General features: G+C 42.1%; 1 protein-coding gene and 1 non-coding gene across 2 annotated transcripts in view; both read left to right on the top strand.

The window, feature by feature from the left end:
- Nucleotides 1–18750, top strand: part of RCL1 (RNA terminal phosphate cyclase like 1) — a 33901-nt gene extending 15151 nt beyond the window's left edge. The window contains exons 6-9 of the mRNA XM_424808.8: nucleotides 173–298; nucleotides 3275–3431; nucleotides 13347–13450; nucleotides 18479–18750. Of these exons, the coding sequence (XP_424808.1) occupies nucleotides 173–298; nucleotides 3275–3431; nucleotides 13347–13450; nucleotides 18479–18629 (538 nt within the window). The 3' untranslated portion in view covers nucleotides 18630–18750. The remainder of the gene's footprint in view (nucleotides 1–172; nucleotides 299–3274; nucleotides 3432–13346; nucleotides 13451–18478) is intronic.
- Nucleotides 14201–14279, top strand: MIR101-1 (microRNA 101-1). The gene has a single exon (NR_031494.1). It is a non-coding gene; the product is annotated as a microRNA 101-1 (primary transcript).
- Nucleotides 18751–24016: the final 5266 nt, after the last annotated feature.

The raw sequence follows: 24016 nt of genomic DNA on the forward strand, positions 1-24016 counted from the left end.
TTCATTGCGGGGGAATTGGACTACGTGACCTTTAAAGGTCCCTTCCAACTCTTAAGGATTCTACACGTAGGACAAAACTACATTTTTTGAAAAAATGCACTGGGACCTCTTGACTATTTTTGCCAGACTCAACTACTTTTCATTATCACAGTTCCTTAGCTCAGAAATACAGGTATTCTGTCAGAGTGTCTCCACAGATGGCAAACAGAATGGTGGAATCTGCAAGGAGTGTCCTGAATAAATTCCTCCCAGATGTTTATATCTACACAGACCATATGAAAGGGATCAGCTCTGGAAAGTGAGTATCTGGTATTTACAGGGAGAAGAAAGTGTGTGGACCTCTGCATTTTTCTCTCTGCATATAGGTGTATGTATTTTTTTGCCTGCTAGCATATTCTGATCTGTAATTTTACTGAGCTGTAGGCCATTATTTTCTATTTATGACATGAAATAAATATTCCTTATAGGGGAAAAAAAAAAAAGGAATGAGTCACTAGGTAATACTTGTTTTACTCAATACTGTGATAGAAATACTGTGATTTCTTAAACAAACAATGTAATATATTATTACTGCTGCTAAAGATAACTTGAGCTCTGTTTGGTTTTAAGCCTGTTCACAGAATCACAGAAGTGAATGCAGAGTGCACTGATATGATATGTAAACTAATGTTTGAATTTTACTCTAGACCATCTGATGGAGGTGGTAATACTAAGAATGGAACCTGAATGTTTTCTAAATTATTTGGGCTGTGTATGTTATTCTCTGCTTTACCATGACATAAACAACTGAAGTGGTGTTCTCTCAACAGCGAACTAATGTTTCAAATTTCCTGAGAGATTTGCTGGCTATCAGAACACAGAAGTGATGTTCGTGATTCAGACAATTTTATTGACATCTGCCAGCAACACTATCTGCTTGTCACTTCTTTGAAGTTGGAGATTGGGATAATTAATTTGTATGTCGTCTTCCCATATTATATATTCAGCTCCAAGCGTGCACACTTTTTTAAACTGTTTCTGTCCTTGGAAATACTGTCTTTGAGATAACTTGTTAACTTCATAAGTCTATACGCATCGAAAATTGTTAACTAATTCTAAAGTCTCTTTCCTGATTTCGCTATCATATTTAATATTCCACGTTAGTAAGTCTTGTGGCTGCAGATAGTTAACAATAATGAAAATTTTGAAGCCTGTTTTTCTGGGGGTTGTGTGTTTTTGGTGTCATTGTGGTTTGGGGTTTTTGTGATTGTTTTTTTTCATATCTGCCAATAATGTGGAAAATTCAAATGAATTAAGGCAGCACCATTATATTTTCTGCTTGCATGATTAGCCAATGTAGAAGAATAGATAATGGCATGGAAAGAAAAAGTGAGTTCTCCTTTCCAAATTGCTGGCGCATGTCAATCTCTACTGCTGCTGCGCTATCATATTCAGCATAAGTATGGTGCCAGCACAGTCCCATTTTGGCAAAGCTTTTTGCGTTACTAGGTTCTTGATGCTACTATATGTGTAGACAGGGCAAGGAAGGAAAGCAGTGCATCTCATTCCCATTGCTGTCTCTGTTCACTGAAGAGTTAAAACAGTGAGGACTATTTCAGCACACCTGTGCCCAACCTAGACAAAGCCCTGTTTTCAGAATGTAGGGTGTTGCACTCTGTCCCTCACACAGTGCCAAAAGCTTCAGGAAGTAGATTTGAGCATTTTCTGCTTGTGATGTCTCTCTGAACAAAAGCTTTCTGAATTTTCTGAATTTACAGCAGAGTATTCATCTTTATAGATGTTTCCTAACACTATTTGCACATGCGTGAGACACTAGATGATTTTGTTTTGGCAGTTTGTCACATGCTACTGAACACTAACAAAATCTGCCACAGGATATAGTTGTTATTATTGTCCAAACTGTAGCCCCTAAGGAGCAACATCTTTTGACTTTTGCTGTCTAGATCTTTCTTTCAGAAGAAAGGAGTAAGAGAAAAACATCTTTGGCATAACTTCTGTGTTGCTGAGCGACTACCAGTAGTTAAATATGGGTGGGAAACACCAGTATCTGTTAATTCCCTCCCTGCTTAAATGCCTCTGGCAGAACTGTTCTTTTCTGACACTGGGACAGTTTGTCTGTACTGGTATTTAGGTTTTGTTTTGTGGTTTGTTGATGTTGGTGATGTTCCTTACCATTTTAGGTGAGTGGATTTTTTTTTATTTAAAAAGTTTGGGTATTGGAGGCAATATGAGTCCATAACTGTGGGAAATGCTGTATGTAGAGAAAAGTCAACATTATTTTGAATGACTAGCTGTTGGTGCTCTTCCAGAACATAAAAATACAAGGATCTTGTGATTTTTTTTTTCTAGTTATAACTTTTTGATTTCTCAGCAAGCTGTACTCCACCATCTGTTACTTTCTTTTAGCAAAAGTATTTTTCAACACTGATAAAAGCATTTTTTAGGCTGATAAGCTCTGAGAAAAATGCATGGGTTGCTCCAAAAATGATGCCTCCTATTTATTTCCAAGGTAACTGCAATAGATACAAAGTGCACAATAACACTATTTGACAGAGTGGATTCTCAGCTACAAAACAGTATTTTTCAACGTAATCACCTCCATTAACCAGCTCGCACAGTTTATTTGATCAGTGCACTTCATTTTGTGGTGTGACAGCTGTGCATGGCCATCCAGAATGTGGCTTGTCTTTCGCACCACTGTCACTGCTGCTAGTTGGAACTGGATGAGCTATAAGGTCCATTCCAACCCAAGCAATTCTATGATTCTATGAAATGCAAGTATTGCAAATCAGATTTTTTATTATTATTATTCATCTGCTTGGTACTGTGGCTCATCTTGCTATGTATTGAAGCTTCTATGCAAAAAGGTGGATCTCTAAAGAAAGTTAGTTTTGTACTTGAATGTGACAGACGAAATTCAAGGTACTTCAGAAAATTTCAAAGATTAATTAGTAAATGTGTGGGGTTTTTTTTTTTTTAATAGAAAATGCTATTTCTGGGATTTGGTTGGTTTTGTTTTAATTTTTTTAAGAGTTCAAGCAAGAAATGTCCAGCACAGTGTATCTGGGTCTAGTGATACTCGATTTAGCTTTTAGATCATGTCAATGTTTTTTCCAGGGCAGATGAAAAGTCCAGAATGGGAATTTTGTTGGCAAGTCCAGATTCTCCATAATGTCCGATGAGTGGAGCTCTTTGTGACTTGAGGACAAGCTTAGTATTTCTTCTTGGTTTGTTATTTAATTTTGTTTTTATATCCAATGTGTTTTCCTTTCAGATCTCCGGGTTTTGGCATATGCCTTATTGCAGAAACCATCAATGGCACTATTCTCAGTGCTGAGTTAGCCTCAAACCCTCAGGGCCAGGGAGCAGCTGTGCTTCCTGAGGAACTTGGCCAGAACTGTGCTAAACTGTTGCTTGAGGAGATATACAGGGTAAGTGGCCAATATGTTTTGCGTGTACAGCTGAAAGGGAAGAAGGTGATGATACATTGGTGAAGGAATAGGTGAGTTGAGGACGCACTCAGGCTGAGATTCAGACAGAAAAATCATCTGATGCTGCCAATGTATTCTTGATACCAGTGGGGAATGTTTTATAAATGGTTCATTTAATGATATAATGACTTACTCTGCCATGTTATTTCCTGTGTCCATGTTATTTTACTGTGAATCATAGCAGAAAAAAATATTTGTTTTCATTGCTTTCTGTTTGCAACAGAATTCAGTTTGCTTCATGTTTTTTTTATCACTTTTTAACCATAGGAGAGAGAGCAGTAAGAGAGTTAATGCTATTGAGCTAGTGGTGGAATTGGAGCATTGTGAGTGGGAGAAAGTGTGAGAAAGAGGAAGGAAAGAGGGGGGGAAAAAGTAGCTGGTTTCAATGCTGGCCATTTTATTGCAGCAATAATAAAGTTCAAATGTCCTGAGATCTGTTTGTGATATAAGAAACTGAATGGTTTGTTGGAGAGGACTAAGGCTGTTTTCTTAGGAATCTTATCTGTATCACAGTTTCCCACAGCATGAATTTTTAATTAAAATGTTTGTTTTCATCTGTGGCAAGACTTCTTGTGGATGACTGGCTCTCAGTCAGATTTAGCAATTAGTAACTTTCTGATCTAATAAACAACATATCTACTTTTGTTGTTTATTGCCGTAAATGTCAAAGTAAGCAGCTGTTAGTACTGACAAACCACGTTTGGTCTTTACTAGGCAGCCATCTGCAAACGGTACTCAAAAAAAATGTAATTGCTCTGAACTAGAATAAGGTGATAGGGCCTTGCAAAGTGATAAAAATGCCATTAATGTGATTCTTGTAGTCAATTAGGAAAAGGTGCTGGAGGCACGATCAGGGTTAGGCAGGTCTTTGCATGGTGAAGTGATGGGGAATGAGGTCAGTGTCCTTGAAAATCAGATTCTCAGTGAATGAGGTTTTTAGCTGTGGCCTGCTATGGAACAGTTGGCATTCTGGAAGGCTCTATGATGTGTGGGCCATTCCAAAAGTGACAGCTGGTGAGCAGTGTGTGAACTATTTGTTGTCCTCCATTGCAGCACCTCATGGTGAAAAAGTTCTCATTTGTTATCTTTTAAGGGCTATTGTACTGCTTGTCTACTGGAGTATTTAGATCTTACTCAGTATCATGAAATCCCTACTCTCTGTCATAGGCAATATGGTGGGGTTCATTTTGTTATTTTCAGAATATACACTTGAATTTATGACTTTGTGTATGACATACACTCTTACAGAGCATTAGCCAGGAATTAGAAAAATTGGGTTTGCTCATTCGTTTTATTACATTTGATTTTGTTTTTTCCAAGCTTGGGTCAGTTTGACCCGCACATTGCAAAGTATGCTGTGTTTGCTTGTTTTTAGGATACTGTTTGGTACTGGTTTTTGTCTTCTTTTTGTTTGTTTTGTTTTGCCTAGATAGTGTAGTGAAACAGTAATGTTGGGAGGAGAATGCATGGGAGAACAGGCTGCTGTGAACAGGCAGTCCTTAAGTCCTTTGTATTTGGTAGTCTGTGAATGCTCAAGGGAGAATTGCTCTCCCTCTCTTTCCTTAGATTGCATGTGAACTGGATTAGACTGTTTCTCCATCTGTGTCTTTGCCTGTAGGTACTCTGGGGGCTGGAAGGCTTATCAGAAAAGGGCATCTTGGCAGCACTGAAGATGATTCTCTGCAGAGGATTTTAGTTGTCAGAATCACGCACAAAACTTTTGGAATTCATTCCTGTTTAAAAGGGCTCAGAAGCATCTCTTAAAGTGCTTGCTTAATGCTTGCTATTATGTGTACTTTACCATGTAGGAAATCTAAGGATTTGAGCCTTGCTATGCAAAGTGCTAAACTGCTCCTTCTGCTAAGCATCAAAAAAGAACTTGAGAAGGGCATATATGATTCTTGCTTTAGTAATATATCTTTGTAGATGAAAGGATTTCAGAGCCAATCAACTAACAGTAAATGACATGTTGCTAATTACAACAGACCTGAAGGAGGGACATGGAATGGCTAGCATTGTCTTTCAAATCTGTGTTTATTTCTTACGCAAGCTTAATTATAGAACGCCAATAAAGAAGGCCTCCTTTCTTGCCTTTGAGAGGAGCTAGTTTTGGGTATTTAATATATCAGATGATTGACAGAAAGAAAGGGCCAAGGAAAGCTAGAAGGGAGTTGAATGCCTATATGGCCTATGATCAGGAGAAATAGGGCTGGATGTAGTAGCAGTTGAAGTCTGAGCTCTTCTTTGAGGAAAGGTTGAATTGTTACAGGATCTTGGGAGGGCAGAAGGGGTAAGGTTGTTGCTTCATGCAGCTAGAGCTAATATCAGTGAAGTGTTTAACTAAATGCTAATTTTCAAGACATCCTTACTTCAATGTGACAAGTCTCATCTCCTTTCTGAAAATGGTTCTGCACCTCCCCTAACGAATAATATACCTCGGGGTCGATTAAAGCATGCATGTATGTACCATATGTGCAAGAGGAAAAAAATAACCTTATGCTATAGTGTTACCAGTACTATAAGCTTGGAAGAATAATCCTCTTCAAAACACACTTTTGTCAAAGATCCAGAGTTATTTGTGCTTCTGCATGTAGACTGTGATACTTGTATTGCAGCATTTCTGCATTTCTGTCTGAGTCTCTGATTATATCTTGGATCTGATTCTGTTGTCAATGGAAACAATAATGGAGAATCAGCCATAAACTGAATTAACTTAAGCTAGAAGCTGCATCCTAGGTTTGTTATGAGTGACAGCTGTTTTGGAATAAAGTCAGTACTTCGGCTCTGACTTTGTCTATCCCATTTCTAGTGGGAGTGTTTTTGCTTTGGGGTTATTTTGTTTTTGGGTTTGTTTCTTTTGTTGTTGTTGCTGGCTTTCTTTTTACTTAAGTAAACAGCAGATTGAGAGACAAAAGTTGGCCTCATTGGGAGTGGCATTAATTTGTGTTTCTTTTGACATAAGTTACTGTTCTGTCAGCATTTGATTACAAGAAAAATCACTTAATTTCCCTGTATGGTATCTACCTATATGGGAATGGGCATGGTGATGCATTGCTAATGCATAATAGTAGGGATTGGCTAACTTGTTGCAGCAACAGAGACTATGAAAGCAGATGAGATGTGATGGATGCATCATGTTTTGCTGTATTTTATGAGACATGGTTGTCTCTGTGCTGACTGAAGCTTTTATATACAATAAGTCATATGTCTGATGGGGAAAAAAGTAGATGTTTTATAATGTTTTTTGGCTTTAAAAAAAAAAAGAAAGATTTTAGGAAAAGGTAAAGTTTTCATCCTAGTGGTAATGAGCATTTTCAGTTATTAGCTGGCTGCAAATAAGGAAAGTTCAATATCAGGAATGTCTTACCAAATTCTCTTGTACCTGTTTCAGACTTGCAAGTGCAACTAGTGAGAGCGGTGGCTGTAAATTGCACCAGCAAATTCTGAAGTTGCTTTGTTCATTCAGGTTAAGCATAAATTTTATCATTCATAAAGAAGGCATTAGGTTGAACATATGAACTTCAATGTTGGTGTGGTTGGTTCACACAGTTTATGGAATCATAGAATCCTTACAGTTGAAGGGACCTCTTTAAGGTCAACTAGTCCAACTCCCCTGCAATGAACAGGGACAACACAGCTAGATCAGGTTGCCCAGGGCCTGATCCACCCTCACTTTGAAAGTCTCTAGGAATGGGGCATCCACCGCATCTCTGGGCAACCTGTTCCAGTGCCTCACCACCCTACTGTAAAAGACTGTACTTATATCTAATCTAAATGTACCCTCTTTAACTTGAAATCGTTTCCCATTGTCCTATCACCACAGGCCCTGCTAAAGAATCTGTCCCCTTCTTTCTTTTCCCTCCCATTTAGATACTGAAAAGTTGCTATCAGGTCACCGCAGAGCCTTCTCTTCTCCAGGCTGAACTACCCCAGCTCTCTCATGAGTATTCCAAGCGAGGCCTCATCAGCACAGAGTAGAGGGCAAGGGTTACTTCCCAAATGTAATTGTGTAAATGACAAATGCGTAAGTGAGCTGGATCATGGTGGTGTATGTAATGAAGATGTTCCTTTCAATGTGGTGCATCTTTTGTTATATGAAGTGGCTGGATGGATGGGCACAAAAGGTCTTTGTGAGTATAGTTAAATCAGGTTGGCAGGTGGTTAAAGGTGGTGTTCCACTCAGCACTGGGGCCACTCAGGCAGGAGTGCTGATTTTCGTGAGGGTCGGAAAGCTCTGCAGAGGGATCTGATAGGCTAAATCTAATGTCTAATTATATGGCATTCAGTAAGGCCAAATGTTAGGTGCTACACTTGGGTTACAACAACCTCTGTTCAGTGCTATAGACTTGGAGAAGGGTGACTGGAAAGTAGCCTCTGTAGAAGAGGACGTGGAGGTTGGCAGCCATCTGAACACAAAATCATAGAATGGCATAGGTTGGAGGGAACTTCAAGGGTCATCCGGTTTCAACTGCCCTGACATGGACAGGGTTGCCAACCACTAGACCAGGCTGCCAGGAATCCCATCCAACCTGGCCTTGAATGCCTCCAGAGATGGAGCATCCGCAGCCTCTTCCAGTGCTTCACCACCCTCTTAAGTAAAACATCTCTTCCTAACATCTAACCTAAATCTACCCTCTTACAGTTAAAGCCATTCCACCTTGTCTTATCACTATCAGACTGTGTAAAAAGTTCATCTACCTCTTTCTTATAAGTTCCCTTTAAGCACCAGAAGGCTGCAGTGAGGTCTCCCTGCAGCCTTCTCTACTCCAGGCTGAACAAACTCAGCTTCCTCAATCTTTTCTCATAGCAGAGGTGCTCCAGCACTTTGATCATCTTCATGGAACTCCTCTGGGCCCTCTCCACATCCCTGGTGTGCTGGGGGCCCCAGGCTTGGACACAGGATTCCAGGTGGGGCTTCACCAGTGCAGCACAGAGGAGCAGGATCACCTCCCTCTCCCTGCTGGCCTCTCCTCTCTTGATGAAGCCCAGGGTATCATTGGCCTTCTGGGCTGTAAGTGCGTGCATCTGGTGCATGTGCAGCTTTTTGTCCACCAGGACCTCCAGGTCCTCTGCAGGGCTGCTCTCAGTGAGTTCTTCTCCCAGTCTGTACTCATATCTGGGATTGCCTCAACTCAAGTGCAACATTTTGCACTTGGCCTTGTTAAACCTCAGTAGATTCTCACATGCTCACTTTTTGAGCATGTGCAGGCCCCTCTGGATGGCATCCCTCCCTTCTATTGTGTCAGCTGCACCACTCAGCTTTGTGTTGTCTGCAGACTTGCTGAGGATGCGCTCAATCCCACTGTCTACATCACTGGTAAAGATGTTGTGGAATGCTTGGAATGGACCATGGAGGACATTGCTTCTGATCAGGTTCCACGTGGACATAGAGCCACTGATAACAACCCTCTGGCTATGACCGTCCAATCAATTCTTTATCCACCTAGAAGTCCAGCCTTTAAATCCACTTCTCTCCAATTTAGAGATAAGGATGTGGTGTGAGTTCATGTCAAAGGCCTTGCACAAGTCCAGGTAGATGGCATCAGTTGCCTTTCCTTGGTCCACCAGTGCCATCACTTCACTTAGAATGCCACTGGACTGGTCAGGCCCTTGTTGAAGCCATGCTAGCTGTCTCAGATGTCCTCTTCATCTTGTATATGCCTTAACATAGCTTCCATGAGGATCTTCTCCATTATCTTTCCATACATAAAACTCACAGGTCTAGTTCCCTGCATCCTCCTTTTTCCCTTTCTTAAGCATGAGAGTGGTGTTTCCCTTTTTCCGGTCACCAGGGACTTCACGTAACAGCCATGATTTGTCAAATAAGTTAGAGGACTGACAACCACATCAACCAGTTCCTTCAGAACCCTGGGATGCATGTCATCTGGGCCTGTAGATTTGTACTCATCTAGTCTCAGCAGGTGATCTCAGACTTGCTCCGCTCTTAAACTGGGAGGGATTTTGCTCCCCTGCTTTAGAAGTTCAAGGACATGAGAGGCATGAGAACCCTAACTGTTCATGAAAACTGAAGCAGAGAACTCATTAAGTACCTCTGACTTCTCCGTATCTGAGAAGGCCAGCAATCCTGTTTCATCTATCAGAGGGAGTACACTCTCCTTTGCCGGTTTCTTCTGCCCAACATATCTAATGAGTCCCTTCTTGTTTTTCACATCCCTTGCCAAGTTCAAGTTCCATCTACACCTTGGCTTTCGTGCCTTCATCTCTGCATATGTGGACAGAATCCTTATAGTCTTCCCAGGTCACCCATCTTTGCTTCCACTGCTTTTACTTTTCCTTTTTTTCCTTCAGCCTAACCAGCAGGTCCTTGCTCTGCCACACACTGTCAGAAAGGTGTCCTTAAATGCTGCCAGCTCTTTTCTATTCCTTTGTTCCTAAGGACAGTTTCCCAAGGGAATCTCATCGAACAATTCCTTAAACAGCCTGAAGTTCAGTGTCCTGACTCCACTCTTTGCCAGGACCATGTTCCTAAAGATCATGAACTTGACTAGGACATGGTTGCTGCAGCCCAAGCTGCCTTCAATCAAAACCTCTTTTATGATCTCTTCCTTGTTGGTGACCACCAGGTCCAGCAATGCTTCACCTCTGTCCGGTACCTGAACCATAAAGTTCTAATCAAAGGACTCCAGGATTCTTCTGGATTGCTTGCAGTTCACTATGTTGTTTTCCTAGTATTTATCTGGGTAGCTGAAATCCCCCATCAGGGTAAGATCTTGCGAGTGTGATGCTTCTTGTAGCTGAAGCATAAAGGCCTCATCAACAGGCTCCCACTGATCAAGTGGCATGTAGTAGACCCGGACCTACAGGTGCCCTTTATTGGTTCAGTCCCTAACATTAACCTACAGACTCTCAACCTGTTCCTTACTGTTTGTCAGGGGCAGCTCTTCACAGTCTATCCACTTCTTAATACAGTCAGCAATTCCCCCACCTCTCTTGCCTCACCCATCCTTTCTAAAAAGCTCATAGCCCTCAATCATGGTATTCCAGGTACGTAAGTTATCCCATGCTTCAGTGATAGCAATAAGATTGCAGTTTTCCAATTGCACCACAGTTTTCATCTCCTCCTGCTTATTTCCCACGCTGCATGTATTGGTATAGGGGCTTTTCAGCTGGGCTGTCAGCCACATTACCTTCCTGGAGGAGCCCTCCTAAATTCCTCTGGGAGATATCAAAGGTTTTCCCCTGCTACTTCCTAAGGCCACAGTGTTTCCTGACTATTCTCTGTTCCTCAGCTGTACATCCCCTTCCCCCATCAAATCTAGTGATGAGGCCCACCAACTTGCTGCCTAGTACATTCATCATAAGATACAGCAGGTTAAGGGGCTCCACTAGTACCTTTTCTCTAACTTAGCTATGCTGTCCCACATCTTTTCATGGGCAGGTTTGTCATTATACCCTTCTCTCTTCGAATCATGTTTAAAGCCCTGTCCATGAGCCCAGACAAACCCTGAGCCAGAATTCATTTCCTCATTACCTAGGTGGATGTCATTAGGAGCCATCAGGCCAGATGTAGAGTAAATCGCCTCATGGTCAAAAAAGTCAAAAGTCCTGTCGCAGTACCAGCCTCTCAGCCATATGTTTCTCAGCTGGATTTTCCTGGTCCTTTCAGTTTCCTCCTTGCCCCTGAAGGGATAGAGGAAGTCACCACCTGTACTCCTACTCTGTCCATTAACCGCCTCGGTCCCCTGAAGTCACATTTGATAGCTCTCAGTGACTTCATCGTTGCCAGCCTGAACAATCAGTAAGGAATAATAATCAGAGGGGTGAACTGGAGTGGGGAATCTGTCTCCTGCTTAACACTCCCTGATGCTCTTCAATCTCTCCACCTCCTCCTTGAGTTCCTGCCCCTATGCTAAGCAGATCATCCATAGGCTCACACCTCATGCGGGTGGTATCTCTGCCATCTTGCAGGGGCAGCAGCAGGCTCAGGCACTCCCTGCGCCCAGAGACCAGAACAGCCATATTTCTGGGCAGGCACTCAGTCTGGGTAGCTGCATTCTTTTAGGCAGGATCTTTCTGCCTAGTGGAGACCATGGCTAGATTTGTTGTCTGGGAGGCAGCTGATAGGTGAGCCAATCCCCTCACTGAGGAGGGATAGTCTGCCCTGCGTGTGCCAACTGCCGTGCCATGCTCTGTTTGCCTGCTGTTTTCAGCACTCCTGGGAGCTGTGTTCCCTTGCAGCCTGCTTTTCTAATTTCAGGGTGTGATGCTGCTGCTCTTGGCCCTGCCCCCACCATGTAAGAGCTGCTGCCACAGGGAAGGCAGTTGTGTCTGGCAGCTTCCCACTGACAGGAATTTGGTTGTCCTGAACAGGCATAGTCAATTCCTTGCTTTACTGTGGAATGCAACTGCACCAGAGCTGTCTGCCTACAGAGAAAAATATGAACCAGCAGTGCGCATGGGTGTCCAAGAAGGCCAGTGGCAGCCTGGCCTGCAGTCTGATAATGATAGACAAGGGGGAGTGGCTTTAAAATAAGAGGAGAGATTTAGGTGAGATATTAGGAGGAGATTCTTCACTCAGAGTGTGGTGAGGCACTGACACAGGCTGCCCAGAGAAGCTGTGGATGCCCATTCCTGAAGGCATTCAAGGCTAGGCTGTATGGGGCCTTGGACAACCTGATCTAGTGGGTGGTGCCCAGGGTGGCAGCCCTGTCGATCACAATAGGTTGGAACTAGGTCATCTTGAAGGTCCCTTCCAACCCAAGGAATTCTGTAAGGTGACTGTTCCCTTGTACACAGCACAGGGGAGACTGAGCCACTAGTTCATTGTTTGGTTTTGGGTCCCTCATTAAAAGAAGGATGTCAAGTCACTGGAATTTGTTCAGAGAAAGGTAACTAAGGTGGTGTAGGGACTAGAAAACAAGACATACAAGGAGCGGCTGACGTAACAGGTTGTTGAGTTTGGAGATGAAGAGGCTGGGGAGACTTTATCACTCTCTACAACTATCCGAGAGAGGACTGCTGTGAAGTTAGTGCTGGTTTCTTTTCTCAGGTGACAACTAATAGAACATAAGGGGACAGCCTCAAGTTGCAGCAATGGAGGTTTCGGTTAGATATAAGAAAGACCTTAAAGATCTTTTACAACCCTTTTTTTATATCAACAACTGTATGATTCAGAGTTTTGAATTTATATTTTCATGGAACAGTGAGAGTTGTCATACTGAAGTACAACCATCTTGAAAATTACCATCAGTATCTCTCACTGGAATAGTCCTTTCTTCTGCCTTTTCACTGAGTAAATGTGTTCAAGTTGTCACATCATTGTGTTTTCTTAGTCTATCTGTTCCAAAATTTATTTGGAATTCCAAATTCCAAAAAATTTGCTTTGTTGAATAGTTATATTTCTTAAAATGTTAAGTTTGTGCTTTGCCCACAAAGCTGAATGCCAGTTAGCAGTGTCAGTAGTTTTGCTTTCTCCAGACAGCATGTTCAGTGGGCTTAGGATTAGTTTCAATTCAGCAGGAAACTATTCACAGACTACACTGTGGCTTTGGATCTGCAACGAGTGAAATGCAGAAGTTCATGTCATCTTTTTGTTTAAAAGTTGTTTATTAAAGTTCAGAAACACTGCCATGCTTCAGTTTTGTAATGCTTGAACAGAACAGGGAGAGATGAGAGTTTTCTTTGTTTTGACACTGTTACTTTTGGTTCTTTCCCAGCCTGCCAGATGAAATGAATTTGTCATTGTTAAAAAATCTAGATTTTTATCTTTTTGGCCCTTGAAAACTGAGAGCAGCAATTCAACCTTTTAAGTATATCTTTTTTCTCTATTACTCTCCTCCCATCTCAATCTCTGGTTTGTGCAGAGATTAATTATTAAAACATTTTGGTTTACAGGGAGGTTGCGTTGATTCAACAAACCAGAGCCTTGCTCTGCTGCTCATGACCCTTGGACAACAGGATGTTTCCAAAGTCCTGTTAGGACCTCTGTCTCCATACACGTAAGTTGTTTTTTATTTTATTTTATTTCATTTCATTTCATTTTAATTACTTAGTCTTGTTTAATTCTCTATCGCATAGCTATTTCTTCTATATGAAAGATCATGTCTGTGGCTGTGATTAGAACAACTTGTATCTGTCTTAAAATGAGACAGGTAGCGTAAGTTACCTAGTGTTTATTGTTACAGGTTAAAATATTATTTCCTTACTATTGTATATTCTTCCAGATTCTGAAGCAATTAAAATTGCAGAGATGAGGTTTATTGTGGATTCTTGGTCTTGTATGTATACGTCAGTTAGCTTTTTATTGCCTAGCATACACTACCTTGTTTTCCTAGTGATTTCTCTGTAGCTGGGACATTAAATGGCCTGTTTTGAATGACTTGCCAAATGCTAAAGCTGTAACTGTCTAAATGAAACAGCTCAAGAGTTCAATTTCTGGAGCTATGTGCAGCCCTAAAGCTTTAGTCCTGTCAGGTACTTCTGTCGGACTTCTGTGATGCCCTTTAATCTTGAATTTTATTAAAGGTTTATCTGTCACTAGTAATGATTCAGAGGAAACAAAAGGAATAAATTTCTCACAGTTAGTTGAAACACACAGGGTAGGTAGAAGACATCCAATACCAAAAATTTCATTTATTCTAGAAGACTGACTAGGTCATAGCTATTCGTAGAGTCTGGGCAATTTTCCATTAAGCAAGATGGGAGAAGGGTAGCTTATTTGACAATGGCATCAAACAATAAGACTATGAACTATCCTTTTTCGGTTATCATGGTACCGGTGCTGTATACGTGAAAGGTACAGTACTGTGATAACTGAAGAATGGTGGTGCCATCACATGAGATCTAGGAATTGCCTAACTTCAATTTCAATCTCTTATACCTGGGTAACAACGTTTATAAGATCTTTTTGGGGGAGGAGGGAGCAGGTAAGCCTCCCTTTGCACAGGAATGAAGCAACCCTGTGTGAACTAAGTATCCAAGTGAAAGGCATCAAAGAAGCACACAATTAAGCTTGTGAAACAAAGTGATGACTTGTGTCATTCAGCTTTTTTTCTTTTTTCTTTTTTTTTTTTCTCCTTGATACTATACAAGTTGTGTGAGCATAGCACTTTATTTTCTAAGCAGACTGATTTCAGATGGGTAGGTTGTCACTTCTGCCAGGCTAGGAGTGCATGGCAGAGATGAAGGTCAGCAGCAGACGTTCTGGAGCATCATGTGCCACAAGAAATCATGCAACTCTGTCTGGAGCACCCTCGTGCCCTCACTAAAGCGGCTGGTAAAGGATCGGAAAACTTGGCCCTCCAGCAGCTCATCAAATCAACGAGTTTTTGAATTGAATTGTGGTACTGTCATTGTAATCCTTTCTTTCCTTTGTCAGAGCTATGATATCTCTGTTTTTAAGACTTTCACGCTGTATACTCCAAAGCTCTTTATAAGACATATATAGCAGATTGAGTTCTCTGTCTGGCACAGTGTAGCCTAAATGTGACAGTTCAGCTGATGGATTAAAGTTCTGTGCGGGGGATATGATGCTCTGGAATACATCCACCAGAACAAGGAGATATCTTCCAGATTTGTGTATTTTCCTCAGAGCCATCCTTTGACCTGCTAATGTGGAAGAAATGCTAGGAATGGGGCTCCCCTGAGGAGGAACACCAGCCTCTTGGGTTACTGCAGATTTCACAGTGCTTTTTTGTTGAGCTGCTTGTAATTCTGGGTGCTCACCGTGCTGCCACCTCACCAAGGGTGCATGGTAACAAATCTTAAATCTGGCATGAGATGAGGGCCTCGTGATTTGGTCTGGTCTGCATGCAGATGAATCTGTGAGGACCAGGGGGCACACAGAGAACAGCAATGGAAAAGCACTGCTGCCAGCTTGAAAGGCTTCAGGGAGGAAAAAGGCACATGTGCTTTGGAGTCAAAGTCCCCAGAAAATGCATCTGGGAACTGCTCTCGCAAGCTGTGGTGTGCAGGGCACCAAAAGAGCAGGGGAAAACCTGACAGGGGGGAGTACAGGCAGCGAGAAGGGGAGGAAGAAAGGGCAGCTGTAGCCCAAGGGTGGGCTCACCTGCCTGAGGCAGCAAACAGGCAACAGCCACTTCCCACTGTGGCCCCTCGGCCGGGCTGGGCCTGCTCGTGGGCGCTGCCCACCGCCGTGTGGAGCTGCCCCAGAGTTGCCTGCGCGGCTCTTTGCGACCATCAGCCGGAGGGGAAGGGGCGGGTGCAGCCCCCGGTATTTCACTGTATCCTGTCTCCCTTCCCCGGGGCGGGCTGAGGCCTCCCCTACCCGCGCCCCTCTCCCTTCCCCCCCCTTACCCCCCCCCCCCCCCCCCCCTCCTCCCCCGCCTCACCCCCTACAGGGCGCTGCAGGCTGGGACCAGCTGCTCCGAGGAGGTGGAGGCCTCAGGCCAGGCCCGGTGGGGTCCGTTCTGGCACTGATGTGTCGCTGATGTGCGTCGTGTGCGAGCTCCCCCCCGTGCGCTCCTCTGTGTCTGGGGTAAAGGAACAGAGCAGGCCTTGTTGGCAGCCAGGTCTTCTCAAGTGGTGATTAATGAGCTGGTCGCTTTGCCCTGACAGCAAGCAAGAACATGTGACGTCAGTATGTTCCTCAGTAGGCTTCTGGGAAAAGAGAGCCTTTCTGCAAACTTACTTATATATATAGAAATGTAATTGTAGTACAGTGATTGTTAATTCCAAGGAGTCTGGTGCTACAGAAGATCTCTGGTGTGGTTCAGTTAACTGTTTTTCACCTTAACAGAATAAAGAGAGAATAAAGACTAAGACTCCAGCAAGATGAAAGTGTGCTATACTGCTCACTCCCTCTGTCACTCCTCCATTTGGCTCATGTGTGTTTGATGCAGCTGCCTGTTACTTGGGAAGTAGACCTGACCACACTTTTATCAGCCTCAAGCTAATAGCAGCCCACTTTCTACTTCATTTTGTCATCTGCTCTTCCCCCTCTTTTTCTCCCATTTCCAGAGTCCTTACCTCATGTTTCCCACTGCTCACAAATTCTCCTTCCTGATCTCCATGCAGCCTCCTCCTCTCCTATTCCTTTAAGCCTGTCTTATTTACCCAGGAGCTTTTGCTTTTCCACTGTATCCAGAAGTAGAGGCAGAGCAGCAATATTCTACAAACATACGAACAGAAGTACAGGCTGAGACAATCCCATGGACACGTTGCAAAGCTTGCTGATCAGCTTTTAGGATTTTCCCCTAAACCTCTGTTTTCGTGCTGTGTTTGGCACTAATGCAGTTTGTTCTGTATCCTTGCTGTGTTTAGTGCTGTGTTCCTGCTGTTTTGGGCTTGTCTGTTTGCTTGTCGCACTGCCAGAGCTCTGGGAAGGGACCCAGCTAGCAAGGAGGCTGATCAGACCTTATTGCCTGCCAGCTTTACTGAAGCATTTTTGCCAGCGTATGCCCTTTTGCCTACTTACAGCCTCCCCTTGGAGCTGAGGAGGCATGGAAGAAAAGATGGTCTTCTTTTCTTCCTTAAAACTGTTAACACATTGAGGAGATATGAGAGCTGGTGCCTGTGTGGTGGCTGGTCACTAGCCCAGCAAGATGGGGTGAAAAGTTGTACATAGCAGGAGGATCCACATGCCCACATTCACCCTACAGAGGTATTCAGCTGACTGCTCCAGAGGCAAATCACCAAGCACAGACCAGTGTCAGTGACAGTAGCCTCTGTTTGCCTGGCTCCTGCTGTTTCTCTCTTCTCCCTGTGCACGCATCCAAGTACAGGAGTAGAACTCAAGTGGGTAAACACAGTTTCTGAATCTGCAGTGCCCACTGTGCTCTGTGTTCAGAAGCTCCTGGATTTCTGTGTATAGAAGGTTCCAGGAGCTTTGTGATGTTGCTCTGGAGACTGTCCTTGGTCTCCTTCTTCCCATTTTGTGGGAACTCGATTTGATGTCATGATGTAAGCATGATTAGCTTGTGATTATGCTGTTAGCATGCAAAGCAGAAGCTTTTTGCAGTTTGCCAACTATATAAATGTGTGGACTGGATGTACACATTCTTTTTCTTCAAAGGTTAAACTTAATCTAAAAAGAGTACATGGTAATTGGTGTAGAAGATTAAACGTTAGGTCACGATGACAGTTCTGCTTCTGACTCTGACTGGAAGAGAGCAATTATTTCATAGGCAATTATCAATTCTACATTTGTAGCATTTTGGTGTAATTGCATGTTCCCTGTTTCGGGGAAGCCAGTAGGAATGTTTTCTTGGATTTTTATTTTGATGGGTTCAGTTAGGTTTTGTTTTGTCGTATTTTTTTTCTTAAGAGTTTTGCTATTTTTTTTTCTGTCAGACCCTCTCTGCTCTGACAGAAAAAAAAATCTAAACTGTGCCTATTTAGTCTCTTTGTGCCTCTCATTCTGAAATTACAGGAAATTGCTTCCTGCTCTTGAAAATCAGGAGAAAATCGGATAGAGTAGTTCAGTTGGAAGGGACTCACAGAGATCATCAGGTCCAACTGCCTGATCGCTTCAGGGCAAACCAAAAGTGAAGGGGCGTTATCCAAATGCCACTTGAACATCAACAGGCATGGAGCATCGGTTCCCTCACTAGGAAGCCTAGAAGCATGCCCCCAAGGCCAAACTCTTGGCTACCTCTATTTAATCTTTTGTTTCTGCTTTAACCTTTGGGAGTTGGGGAGGTACTGTACTGCAGGTTGGCACAGGTTTCTTATGACCCTAGTGGAAAGTCAGCATCGTGACTAAGTGACCTTGCCTAGCTACAACTGTTCTTTCTCCCCTTGTTTTCCTTTCAGAGCACTTTGTCTTGCTGTGACCAGGCATTCCATCTCTCTCTGCTTATACAGAGTACATGGTGTTTTCAGTAGGGGTCACTAGCAGCAGTGCAAGTGAGAAAAAATTTTGGAGCCTGTAGGCTTGTTTCTCTGTACTGAGCAATCTTCTCATGCTTATTGTGCTCACTGTGCTTATCATTGGAATTGACGCTAGTAGGAACTGCTGTTGTGCTTTTTGTTTTGTTTCTTAAATTCTTTTGTTTTCTCTCCCTCAGAATTGAGTTTCTGCGACACCTGAGAAGCTTCTTCCAGATCATGTTTAAAATTGAAATGAAGTCCCCTGAAGAAGAACACAAGGGTGGGGAGAAAGTCTTAATGACATGTGTTGGCATTGGATTTTCCAACCTTAGTAAAACAATAAGATAAGAAACTTTACAAAATGTGATAAAAGGTGTCTTCCCCTGTGCTTATTCTGGCACCAGGAAAACCAGTGCAGAGGTACTCAATCTTGCTGCATGTGAACAATAAAATTACTTCAGGCTGTTTAGACCTGTGTTCTTTTTGAAGATGCATTACTGCTATGCATGGAATGACACACTTTGTGCAGCTGCATCATTTTAAGAGAGGGATTATAGTGGATGACCACTGTTTGAATTGACAGGTGCTGGAAGTTCCTATAAGGATATGAATTCTTACCCAATAAAAAGTTTTTGGTAGATTCAATGAACATAATAATACTGAACTCCTGACAGAAGGAAAGAGATTTATGCTTGACTTCATTTTACATACAGTGTGGAATAAAACAACACAGTGTTAAAAGGTGGTATACTTATAGAGCAAGTACTAGTGACTGTGTTATAATGCTCTTAAAAATTCTATCCAGTGCCACTGTCAGGTGGGTATGACCTCTGCAATATGAAAAATTTTCACTGAACTGAACAAGAATTGATTTGATTTTTTTTTTTTAAATAAGATACTTGACCAGTACTTTATGAGCTACTGGAGGCCATGCATGATTTTTGTACTGTATGCCTTTCTTTTTTACAACCTATCTAAACATGTTTGGGAAATATTTTGTCCTAAATAAGGTTTTCTTCTCCTTTAAAAACCAACAAAGTTTTTCTCAGCTCTGTAAGATGGCACTTCAGATGATAAATGGCTATTTTGACATGTTACTTGAAAAGAACAGTTTAGGGAATTGTTGGAGGCCAGGCCATTTTTACAACTTACTACCTTCCAAAACTTTTACAGATAAGCAAATCCCAAATAATTCAGTAAAAAGCTAATTAAAGTTCTTCAGCTATTTTTTACATTTCAAATTATTGCAGAAAAAAAAGTCCGTGGGCCAGGAATATTTTCTTGCCTTGCTTCCCATTGTTACCTGTGCAATAAAAAGCTGGAAACTCTCCAAATTAAAGTTATGTTAAATATGGGGACCCACTGATTCAAAAAATGAAATGTACAAGGTGAGATGAATAGTTACTGGAATTAATGTTTGAAACCTGCTTTAATTAAAGGTAAAATTTTACAGCACAGCTCAGATTTCTAAAATAAATCTAAATAAACATTAGGAAGTACTGTCACAGCTTCAAAAGCTCAGAACTCTATTCCCTTTAAATTTTGAAAACTCTCAGCTTTTGAAGTTGTGACAGCATTTCCAAATGTTCATTGCACCAAGCATAGAAAGGGCAATGTGTTGTCCAGGTAGCAGATTCCTTAGGAGTAGAGTAATGATGTCATAAAATTACCCATGCTTAACTAAACCTCAGCACTGAAGTTAGGCTGCTAAACCTTAGCCCTGCAGAAGGAAAACAACCAGACTGCATAGCTCCACAACAGACTGCTAGCTATGACTCAGAATTGCTGGTTGCTTTACACAGAAAAACACGTATATAACAAGAATAAGTCTTCCAGAACAGTCAGTCTCTGGAGAAACAGACACTATTCCAAAAGAGTTTTAGCTAAGAGCTTCCTTAAAAATTATTTGATCTTTATGTTGTATGAAAAATACTTAAGAGTAAATCCTATAGATAAGATCTGTTTGTTTACAGACAGAATGGTGATTAACACCTGTTTTCCTGGACTGATCCCATGTACAATAGGACAGGTCAATTTTACAGAAAAGTGATTTCTAACAAAGAGACCATTTATGTTCTTTATCAACACAGACTTTGTGGGAAGGATAGTAGTTATGGGGAGATGCCTTTTTAATCTCAGTCCATCATGGTAGGTTTAAAAATCTTAGGACTTGAAGTGTATCAGGATAATTTTGTACTCCTTGAGCTATTTGTCAGTTCAGCTTGTGGGTTCAGATATACTGTTCTGATAATACTCTTCAGCTGTGATTGGAAACTTTTCTGCATGCAGAACACCTTAAGGATGGACCATAAGGGATGTAGGTGTGGGAAGGGACTAGTTAATAGAAAGTATTTTGTAACGTGCATTTTAAATGCATAGGACAAGGTAAAGAAGCACAGAGAAATGTCTTGACAGAAAACTATTAGAGCAAGTCATCATGTGGAGAATCTTTTTCTTTCAACTTGCCTAACAGGAAAGGCTACTGCTGTGCTGATGCAAAAACTATTTGAAAAACGTGGTTTTTACGTGGTATCCAATTCCATTTTTGTCATGTGTATTGTTAAATGCTGTTCAGTTTCTGAGATAGATGGTAACTTTTCTGTATCTTCTGTGTTTATATGAGAAAATTCATGATAAGTTGCTGTAGAACAGATTGTGGAGTAGCAGAGATTGTGCTGAAGGTAAAATTGCTTCATTCCCAGCCAGTGCACTTTACTGAAGGTGTGTGGCTGGAAGCCAGTGCAGTAAATGTCTGGGAAAGCACACGGTGAGATAGCAAGACCAGAACAGTAGGTACATGGCTGTCCTGGGTAATATTTTCAAAATTGTGATTATGTTACTGCTAGAGCACAGATACTCTCTCTCTTCTTCCCCTACCTCACAGGTGATATTAAGAGTGTAATGGATTTTGTTTTAAGCCACTGAGACGTATTTCTGCTGCTTGCAAGCTTTGACATTCACTTCCCAGTTTTTAAGTCATGCCCTTGAGGCAGCAGCAGGAGGGAAAAAGACAATGAGGAAAAGTACCAGCTCTCAGAAGGCATAATTTTACATATAGACTTCTTGCTCAGTGTTTGTTATTGTACGACCATCTCTGCACATTCATTTTGCGTGTCTGATAAAGCATTTGGGCGCAATAAAAGACCACGATCAGGAGGTCGAGGGAGGTGGTCTTTCCCTTCTTCTCTGTCCTGGTGTGGCCACATCTGTAATACTGTATCTACTTCTGGGTTTCTTAGTTCAAGAATCATGGAATCATAGAATGGCTTGGGTTGGAAGGGACCTCGAGGATTGTGAATCTCCAACCCCCCTGTCACAGGCAGGGCCACCAACCTCCACATTTAGTACTAGACCAGGCTGCCCAGGGCCCCATCCAACCTGGCCTTGAACACCTCCAGGGACAGGGCATTCATGACCTCTGTGGCAGCCTGTTCCAGCACCTCACCACTCATAGTAAAGAACTTTCCCCTGACATCCAACCTAAATCTTCCCTCCTTCAACTTAAAACCATTTCCCCTTGCCCTGCTATTATCTACCCTTTCAAAGATTTGATTCCCCTCCTGTTTATAGGTTCCCTTTAGGTACTGGAAGCAGCTGCAATGAGGTCACCCCACAGCTTTCTTTTCTCCAGACCGAACAAGCCCATCTCCCGCAGCCTGTCTTCATAGGAGAGGTGCTCCAGCCCTCTGATCATCTTTGTGGCCCTCCTCTGGACCCTCTCCAACAGCTCCCTGTCTTTCTAGTATTGGGGGCCCCAGACCTGGACACAGTACTCCAGATGGGGCCTCACAAGAGCAGAGTAGAGAGGGACAATCACCTTCCTGCCCCTGCTGGCCACCCTTGTTCTGATGGAGCCCAGGAAACCATTTGCTTTCTGAGCTGCAGGAGCACACTGTTGGCTGATGTTAGGGTTTTCATCCACCAGGACCCCCGGGTCCTTTTCTGCAGGGCTACTCACAAGGACTGCTCCTCCCAGTCTGTATAAATGCCTGGGATTCCTCCGGACCAAGTGCAAAACCTTTCACTTTGCTGTGTTGAAGGTGGGGAACTAGAGAGAGTTCAGCAGAGGGTTACAAAGATGAGTAGGAGCCTGGAGCATCTCTCTTAGGAGAAAAAAACTGAGACCTAGGACTGTTCAGCCTGAAGAAAAGGCTGAAAGGTAATCTAATGAATGTTTATAAGTATCTGAAGTGTGGGTGTAAAGTGAATAAGACCAGGCTCTTTTCAGTGATGTGCAGCAACAGGACAAGGGGCAATGGGCAAGATCTGGAGTACAGGAAGTTCCATACAAACACATTTACTCACATTTACTGTGAGAGTAACAGCACTGGGACAAGCTGCCCAGAGAGGCTGTGGAGTCTCCTTCTCTGGTGATAATTAAGACCCACCTGAAAGCTTTCCTGTGCAACCTACTGTAGGGAACAAGGTTTTAGCAGGAGAGTTGCGCTCAGTGATCTCCAGAGGTCCCTTCCAACCCCTATGATTCTGTAATTTCTACTCGGTCTGGATACCAGGGAATACAAAATAAGGCTGCTACTGTGTCAAAGCCACCATAAATTAAAAAAAGAAAAGAAAAAAAATAGGCATAAGGGACATCTTCTGCAATTACTGTTGAGGTCCTAGTAAACCTGAAAGATGGAAAGGAAAAAAGACAGTCCTGCAAGGAATAGTGTGTGGGTTGGGTTCTGTTGTGACATCATTGTACAGAATTGTCATGAAGGAAAGTCTTGCTCTCTGTTAGAGCATCACAGTGTCCAAGCAGTAATTGCAGTTGATAACTTATGACATTACAATAAGACAGGTTTGTTAGGATGATTTGTAGTATATCTGTAGCAGCAGATATAAGTGTGAATGCTGATCTTTCTCCTGAAGCAGTAAAATTACTATACATGGTCACTAAAAAGAGTACCCTGACCTATATTCCCTGTCTGCTGCAGAATATCTGGATCTATGCTAAAATATGCATGAATATTTATTTATTTATTTATTATGTTACCAAAGCTTAAGTAGAAAACAGAATAGAAAAAAACTTAAAGCTTGTTTGTGTTTCAGCAGTCGGAAGGTGCCTGATTTTGTAGGGCTTCCTTAAAAGTTTACATATGTATTTGTATTTAGAAATGCCTCTACAGGCTCAGAGCATATCTGAGGGAAAAGTTTTCTGCTATGAAATGTTCCTGAGCATCGAATGTAAAATCTATGTCATAATTCACACCACAAGTATCCACCATTTTCACTTTGTTTTTTGTAACTTAAATTGCATATGTAATATACTTTCAGAGAAAACATCTGTAATAAATCAGAACTCAATAAGAGAACCTAGAATACATAATTTTTGCTTTGTTTGGAAATGTTTGTCAGATTGTTAATAAAAATACTGTTTCTTAATCCTTGATGTCAGTAGCAAATTTTCCATAGAAGCAGCATCAAATTCCAATCTGTTCTAAGTAATGATGTACAGATTAAAAGTAAAGAAAATCTGATTTGAAAGGATCTGAATTTTTTCATGGTACATAGAACATCTTAGAAGAGCAGGCTACTCTACCGCTCACAGCTTCTTAACAGCTTCTTTCTCAACAGGAGAGTGACAGTCTAAAGCTACATCTGGGCCTGGCCTTTTCACATGAAGACTGGCATCTGCCTCAATAGTTCTTCTTGATTTTCAGTTTCACAGTAAAAATAAAGGATAAACTTTTTTTCTTTAAAATTCAGAATAGTTCCATTGGAAGGGACATGCG

The sequence above is a fragment of the Gallus gallus genome, chromosome Z (assembly GCF_016699485.2).
Source record: "Gallus gallus isolate bGalGal1 chromosome Z, bGalGal1.mat.broiler.GRCg7b, whole genome shotgun sequence".
Taxonomy (NCBI): domain Eukaryota; kingdom Metazoa; phylum Chordata; class Aves; order Galliformes; family Phasianidae; genus Gallus; species Gallus gallus.